Raw genomic sequence first — 7,683 nt, 5'->3', positions numbered from 1 at the left:
GACCAAACAATAATGAATTAGCAAATAAATCAGACTTTATCTCCTAGACCCCCTAAAACATTCTTAGGAGGTAAGTACCCCCATTTTGCCGACAAGGAAATTGAAGCTCAGAGAAATAAACTAACTGCACAGTGGCAGACCTAAGGCTCCTCCCTAAGTTTAGGTGACCCTGAAAATCCTTGTTTTCCTTTACAAATACCTAAGTTAAATCAATGTGAATTTACATATTAGTAATTATTTGTCTGACGGTGGCAGAGGACCAGGCATGAGAGAGATAAGAAAAATGAATCTGATGAAGGGGAAAACAAATCAGAAACTTTTAAAACACATTGCTAAAATTTCTTGCAGAAGTATTGAGACACCTGGATTCAATTTAGAGCAATTTAATATGCACCTAGTTACAGGGTAGCACGGTGTGGTTGGGCAACCAGCTGGCTCACAAGACCAGGGAATGACTATACCACAGTGCGTGTCTATATAAGCACACACTCCCTGATCCAACAATCCCAGACTGAAACCAAGACAGACTGGGGAGGGGCTGTCGCACTATAAAAATGTTTTCCCTCTATAAGCTCGGTTCCTTTAAATGGCAGCTCTTCAAAATAGGATTCCACATATAAAATGCCTATTGACATTGCTGTAGGAAGACATTTACTCCAGCAACAAGAAGGAACAGTAATTTCCTCCCCATAGAAAGTTCTTCCTTGGTGTATCAGTGGTTCTCGATGCTCAACCCCAGCGGTACATAAGAAGACGCAAGAAGAGAGCTATGCACAGTAGACCCAGGGTGGAAACAACCCAATATCCATCATGAGGACAGTGAATAAACAAATTGGGTGTGTCTATACAATGGAATAGTAATAAACTACTGCTATGCACATGAATGAATCTCAAAAACATCATGCTGAGTGAAAGAACCCAGACACTAAGATATATATATATAATATATATAATATATATAATATATATGTCCATACTATAATTCCATTCATATGAAACTCTAGAAAAAGCAAAACTGATCTATACAGACAGAAAGCAGATTAGTGGGTGTCTACGACTGGAGGTGAAGATTGACTGGGAAGGGGCATGAGGGATGCTTTGGGGTGATGGAAATGTGGCTGTGTGTATACGTTTGTCAGAATTCATTGAAATGTACACTTAAAATGTATGCTTTTTACTGTATGTCAAATACACCTCAATGAAGTTGATTTTAAAACTATGATGTTCAGGATCCACCAGAGACCAATTATCAAAATCTCTGGATTGGGGCCTAGCCATCAGTATTACTTTAAATCTCTCCAGGTGGTAATTATTTGCAATCAGGGACTTGAGGTACAAGACCCTCCCTGTCCTCTAGGGGTGGGATTCAGTTAGAAGACACCTGTGCCATGCTTTGTCCCTTCCTGGAAGAGGAGAGAGGAGGGAGTGTCTGAGAGGGAGAATAGGGGCAGATGGGGGCCAATTTATCTACCCCCCCACCCCAGGAGGTCAGAGACTTCAGGCTTCGGATCTTATTTTCCTCCTTCTCTCCTCTTCCCCTTGGCTCCTTGGGCTGCACATGAAGTCCTCTGGCCTAAAAGGAGAAGGAGAAGGCTTAGGACTCTGGCTGAGGCTGGAGACCAAGTCCTCTCTCCCTCTCTCCACCCAGCCTCTCCAGCAGTACCAGGGAGTCTGTGTCCTCCCAGGCTCATGCTCAGGGCCGGTGCCGAGCACAGGCCCCCTGTAATAACTCCAAGAGTTTGGCCAGAAAGAGAGGGACAGGTCTCTGAGGATGTCCTTCGCAGGGTGGACAAGGGCCCTGGCCAGTCACCCACAGCCGGGACCCCAGTGCATCCAGCAGACGCTGCAGCCGGAACACGGCAATCCCCAAGGATGGGCCCTCTTCAAACTGGATCACAGACAGCTCCAGCCGGAAGCATCCTAGAGTCTCAGCAGGACACACCTGTAGGAACAGAGTGACTTGGTGTCTCTGGGCAAGGGTCTGAACCCAAATCCCCAACCCTGGGGTTTCTGAACCATGGCCTAGGATAAGCCCCTTCACCTCTTTGGCCCTCAGTTTCCTCATCTGTAAAAGAGAACTCTGAAGAATTCCTACCTTCAGGCCTGACACTAGCCTATACCCAGAAAATGACACTTCTTTCTTAAAACACTTGGAAGTGCTTGTTAGAACAAGATACATTACTGCTATCTACCAGAAATTGACAAATATGTCCAGGTGTGAATACTGCCCTTGTTGATGCGGGATCCTTGTGCAGTATACATTCTTCACATCCATATGCGGTGGCCCTATCTACCTCATAGGGTCAGTGTGAAGAGTAAATAAGTAAATAATCAACTCTTGGTTTAGGCTCGGGTCATGATCTCAGGGTCCTGGGATTGAGCTCTGCATTGGGCTCTCCACTCAGTGGGGAATCTGCTTGGGATTCTCTCTCTCCTTCTCCCTCTCCCCACTGCTCGTGTGTATGTGTTCTCTCTCTCTCTCAAATAAATAAATAAATCTTAAAAAAAAAAAAAAAAATAGGTGTTGGAGACAGCAGTGAACAAACCGTATTTGTGAAGGCTGGGAGTTGGGGTCAGCAGCTGGACAGCCAGAACACCAGCCCCACTGCCTCCTGCCCCCAACATATGTTCTGAGCCTAGTGGATTCTCCCTAAACTTCCAAGGTCCAGTAAGGAGCTAATGAAATACTCACCGAGAGATCATCTGGGGTGTAGAGAGTGCCATCATTTTTGTTTCCCTATAATTTGGGGCAGGGAGAAGAATCAGATCTTGGAGGGGAGAGCCTGACCCTTCCTCAAACATGCCCTCCCACCCCCTCCCTGCCTGTCTGCTGTCTTTCCCCTCCCTCCTCCTCACCAGCATCTTCATTATGGCAACGAGGAAGTAGAAAGGCTCCTGAGGACAGAGGGGTGATCCTAGGCCTCCCAAGGGCCGTACCAGGAGGAGGATGGTCCAGAGAGGCCACACAGGCACCCTGCCCACCCCCCAGGCTTTCTCTGGTCCCAGCCCAGCGTCCTGGAAGCAACAAGTACAGAGAGACAGAGCAAGTTAGAAGACTGAAGTGTTCTGACCCCTTCCTGCCCAGCTCTACTCAACCCACAGATACTCAGGGAATGTTCTCCAAGAGCCCCAGCGGAAGATGGTCACCCTACAGTAGGGAGGGTCCAGGTCAGAGGGTTCCCTGACACCTTTCCCCCACCGCCCACAGGAAGATAAAAGTCTCAGCAAGGGCAGGAGGATCAGCCCAGAGAGATTGGAGGATTTGGGGAAGTCCCGTCCCACCCCCCTCCCCCAACAGGTTCGTAAGGCAGTACAGAATGCATGAGAGTATGTGAATCCTGTGGCCTGTCTTCTCATTGGAAAACACCCCTGCTAGGCTTTATCTGTGTTTGCAGGTGCATATTTGGGGGTCTTTGCTTTCCTTTCTACTTCTATTTCTGTATCAGGTATTTCCATATTTCAAATATCTTGGAATCTCCATGCTTCCCTGTACCTGTCCATCTTCTTTCTCTGAGGGCTGGCCTCTCTGCCTCCGAATCGCCGTCACTTGTGTTTTCTGGGTCCATCTGTAATTGACCCTGTGTCTATCTTCTTTCTCCTCTTCTTCATTGGCTCCTTCTTTGTCTTTCTCCTTCATGTGTGCCTGTCTCTCTTGTGCTGTGTATCGGTCTGTGTCCCCCCAGGTCAGCCTCTGGGTGCTCCCTCCCTCCACCTCTCCCCTCTCTCACCCTTTTGGAGCTGGACTCTGGGCTTGAGGATCCTCCCTCCTGCCACAGACCCGCCCACCAACCTCCACCCAGCCACACACCTCGGTCTCCATCTTCCAAGCACAAGGTAAATCACCACCACCCTTTGAACCTTGGACCTCTGAGTCAGTGCTGCCAGAGAAACGAAGCAACCGTGGGCTCTCTGCGACTCTGAAAGAGAAGCCTTTTGCCTGGGAAGGGAGTATCCTGAGTGTGGGGGAGCAGAGGGCAACTCAATCCTGAGGTTCCTCAGATGGGATCGGGGGGATGCTGGGGATGGAGAATTCTGTGGGGGAGGAGCCTGGAGAGTAGGGTGATTTGCCAGAGGAAATGAAGAGATGATTTGAAGGACCCTGGAGAAACAGGGATTCTAGGGTAGGGACCCTGAAGGGGGGCAATATGAGGGGAGGGTCTCTAAGGAGTGGAGAATCGAGGGGAAACCAGTTGCTGGGAAGAGGAGGCTCTGAAGGGAAAGGAATTCTTAGGAAATGTAGATTTTGAAGGAGGGGGCTCTGAAAGCGCGAGAGATTTTGTGAAAGGGGATTCCAACGGGGCTGTTCTGGGAAAGGTGGACTGCGAGCAGAAGTAGATTCTGGGGCTCTTGAGTGGAGGAGGATTCAGGGAAAGAGGAAGTCTGGGTGAGGGCTCTGAGAAGGGGGATTCTGGGAGGAGGAGACTCTAAAAAGGAAATCCTGGTGAAAGGTGGATTCTGGGCGAGGGGCGCTAAAAGGAAAATTCTGGGAGAGGACTCTCGGAGGAGGTGGGTTCTGAATCCTGAATCTGGAAATCCTGACTGACTTCCTGCTGCGGATTCTGACGGAGGAGGATTTCGGGAGAAGGGTGTCTAGAGGGCAGGATGGAGTCTACAGGGAGGATGATGACCAGTGGTACGGGGTAAAAGGAGCCTCTTCAGAGGAGGGTGAGAATTGATCTTTGGGTGGAGGAAGATTATTAAAGAGCCGAAATGCAAACGAACCGGCGGTGACCAAGGAGGACCGAGAATGTGAAGAACAGCCCGCCCTTACCCTTCTTCCGCGATTGCACCCTCCGCACTTCAGGCCCCGCCCCTTCGATTCCCAGGTCCCGCCTCCTCCGGTTCTGGGACCCACCTTCCCGCCGCTCTTCCGAAGTCCCGCCCCCTGACTGCAATATGAGCCGTAAAGCGCTCTCCCGTCGCGACACAGCACCCAAAGCGCCTGCGCAGACCCTGAAAAGCGGCCGGGGTGGCCCCGCATGTTCCTTTTCCGGTTTCGGCGCCGCGCGGTGAGGAGCTCTTCGCTTCGCAGCCATGCCGTCCAAGGGTCCTCTGCAGTCCGTGCAGGTCTTCGGACGCAAGGTAGGCCGGGTGCCCGATTGGAGGGGCGGAGGGAGGCCGGGGTCTTCAGGGGCCTATGGGCAGGTTCTGGGGTCGACCTTGGATCCGGGGGCCGAAGCTCACGTGGCTCCGCTGTTTCTTCTCGCTTTCCGCAGAAGACGGCCACGGCCGTGGCGCACTGCAAACGGGGCAACGGCCTCATCAAGGTGAATGGGCGGCCACTGGAGATGATCGAGCCTCGCACGCTGCAATATAAGGTGCTGGCATTGAGGGTGGGCGTTTGGGTTGAGTGGAGGGTTCTAGAGAGAGAGAGTTAAGTAAATGGGTTCCTGGAATTCATTGGTCTTGGAAGCTGAGGGATCTGGGATCAACAATGGGTTGTTTAGAAGCTGAGTTGGGGACAGAAAAAGGGGTATTTGGAGATGGAGCTGGATTTTCGGGGGTTCAGATATTGTGATAAGAGCGGACAGTGAAAACGTGCAGATTAAAAGGGTGCTTTCAAAACGGGGACATTTGGAAACCCACTTATTTGGGGACTGAAGGATAAGGGGAGCTTGTGCGGCTTGGTTTCTTGTAAGTTAATGGGGGACGTGTGTCGTGTTTACAGTCTAAAGTCTCTTTTGCATCTTAGAGTATACACTCTCTGAGGACAGAAATTAGTTGGTTTCTTAAACACATTGTGTCTAAAAGTAGAGTTTGGACATTGTAGGTGCTTAATAATTAAATATTGGAAGAACAGGAACAGAATTTGGGTTTGTCGTGCTTTGCTGTGAAAGGGGTTCCTCCCCTGCCAGTTTTGGCCTCAGTTTCTTGAGCTCAGAATGGAAACAGCAGGGTTTGTTTTTTGCCTCTTTTACCTGTGTTGTTATTTGAGGCAAGTAATTCCATTTTCCTTCCTTGGGTTCATTTATAAGAGGATAATTTTCTATCTCGAGGGACTGTTTTGAGGATGGATTAGTTTGTCGGTGTAAGCTTCTTAGTGTGTATGAGAACGCATTTGTTCTTTAAAGCGCGTTGCTCTTACTTTATTACTTTTTATTTTTTTTAATTTTAGCGTACTCGAAATGCAACGTTAGTTTCTGGTGTGCAAGGTATTAATAAAAGTCTGTCACTTCTAACTCTGAAAAACAACATTTGTGTTGTAGGTTTAGTTAGAATTTAATATGACAGTGTCTGGGATCCCTTTGCATTGCAGACATCGAGCACTGTGGTTTACTCTTACTAATTGTCATTTATACAAAGGTTTTGTTTGTGTAGTTTATGTTGAGTGCTGGGGACACAGCAGTGATCCAGGTATCCCCAGGCCCTGCCTTCATAGAGCTCCTAGTCCAGTGGAGAAGGCAGACTGGACTCAGAACCAGACCCTGCTGCAACATAGTCCGGGCTGGGATGGGGGAGCCCAGAGAAGGCTTCTGCCTGGGTGGGAGGATCAGGACAGGCTTGGGGGAGGTGGAGGTGAATGTGGGGATCTGTGAGCTGAGACCTAAAGTAGGTAAAACAAAAGCATCCAGGCTCACTCAGCTGCCCGGGTTGTGACCTAAAATCCTGTCATGTCCCCTGTTCCTCCAGCTACTGGAACCTGTTCTGCTTCTGGGCAAGGAGCGATTTGCCGGGGTGGACATCCGAGTCCGAGTGAAGGGTGGTGGTCACGTGGCCCAGATTTATGGTGAGTCCCAGGAACTGGGCACGTGGGGGTGGGGAGGTGACTCTTGAGAGCAAGGCCCTATTCTTGGGCCTTCACAAAGCTGACAACACTCTCTCGTGCATGTATTTCCCTCACAGCAATCCGCCAGTCCATCTCCAAAGCCCTGGTGGCCTATTACCAGAAATGTGAGTGAGAATGGCTCCTTCCCGATGGGTGGGTGGCAAGTGGAGGACCAGCCCCCCGTCTTTAGCCTGAGAGACTAGGAGGGCGCTTCCATGGCTATCTCAGTCTTCACTATTTTTTCATTCCCAGACGTGGATGAGGCTTCCAAGAAGGAGATCAAAGACATCCTCATCCAATACGACCGGACCCTACTGGTAGCTGATCCCCGGCGCTGCGAATCCAAAAAGTTTGGCGGTCCTGGTGCCCGTGCTCGCTACCAGAAATCCTACCGATAAGCCTATCGTGAGGATGAGGGTTCATCTTTATAATAAACAATTGTCACGGGACTTACGGTTTCAGAGATTGTGCTTTGGTCGTTTGTGGTGGGTCTTGGACTAAAACAAATGCAAAAAACACCCCAGCCCAATGCCAGTCTGGATCACAAGCCTTTCCAGAAGACACCGCTCCAGGGTCAGTGTGGATGGGTGGGAGAGGCAGTCTCCCTGCACCTCCAGGAGAGTCCAGTGTGTGGGCACGGTGGAGGCCAAGTGGGCCATTGCTCCTGTGAGGTGTCCTTGTGAGCTTGTCTTTTTTTCAGTCCCTTTGCTGCTGTTGTGATGGCGTGTCAAGGAGGAGCGGTAGAAACGAGTACGATCAGTAAACTTGAACACAAAGGCAGGAGGAACCTCCTGGGTGCATTCTGAAGTCAACCGTTAAGGGCCGTGCCTGGATTGGAAAGGAATTTTTCCTAGTGCCAACCTGTAGGGAGACAGGCTTGGGATGTGGGGGGGGGGGGCGGATTTCCCCGACTGGTT

The 7,683-nt window shown here is 50.1% G+C and overlaps 2 protein-coding genes across 5 annotated transcripts; one reads left to right on the top strand and one right to left on the bottom strand.

The window, feature by feature from the left end:
- Window positions 1-977: 977 nt before the first annotated feature.
- LOC116623382 lies at window positions 978-5,042 on the bottom strand. Of its 4 annotated transcripts, none has more exons than XM_032390527.1 (7): window positions 4,772-5,042; window positions 3,809-3,878; window positions 3,494-3,566; window positions 2,857-3,015; window positions 2,693-2,737; window positions 1,664-1,942; window positions 978-1,573 (listed from the first exon to the last, which is right to left on the bottom strand). In XM_032390527.1, exons 1-6 carry the CDS (start codon window positions 5,034-5,036, stop codon window positions 1,694-1,696), a joined length of 861 nt encoding a protein of 286 aa, XP_032246418.1. In that variant the 5' UTR covers window positions 5,037-5,042; the 3' UTR covers window positions 978-1,573; window positions 1,664-1,693. The 4 variants fall into 4 exon arrangements, with proteins under 4 accessions (XP_032246418.1, XP_032246416.1, XP_032246417.1 ...); XM_032390525.1 differs by having other exon boundaries at window positions 1,811-1,942; XM_032390526.1 differs by having other exon boundaries at window positions 978-1,942.
- On the top strand, window positions 4,906-7,227 carry RPS16 (ribosomal protein S16). The gene is made up of 5 exons (XM_032390530.1): window positions 4,906-5,082; window positions 5,217-5,318; window positions 6,631-6,727; window positions 6,844-6,891; window positions 7,019-7,227. The coding sequence occupies exons 1-5, from the start codon at window positions 5,035-5,037 to the stop codon at window positions 7,162-7,164; spliced, it is 441 nt and encodes a 146-aa protein (XP_032246421.1). The 5' UTR covers window positions 4,906-5,034; the 3' UTR covers window positions 7,165-7,227.
- The last annotated feature ends 456 nt before the right edge of the window (window positions 7,228-7,683 follow it).

The sequence above is a fragment of the Phoca vitulina genome, unplaced genomic scaffold (assembly GCF_004348235.1).
Source record: "Phoca vitulina isolate PV1807 unplaced genomic scaffold, GSC_HSeal_1.0 scaffold58, whole genome shotgun sequence".
Lineage (NCBI taxonomy): Eukaryota > Metazoa > Chordata > Mammalia > Carnivora > Phocidae > Phoca > Phoca vitulina.
Note: the sequence above shows the minus strand (reverse complement) of the source record. Positions and strands in the feature narration are given on the sequence as shown.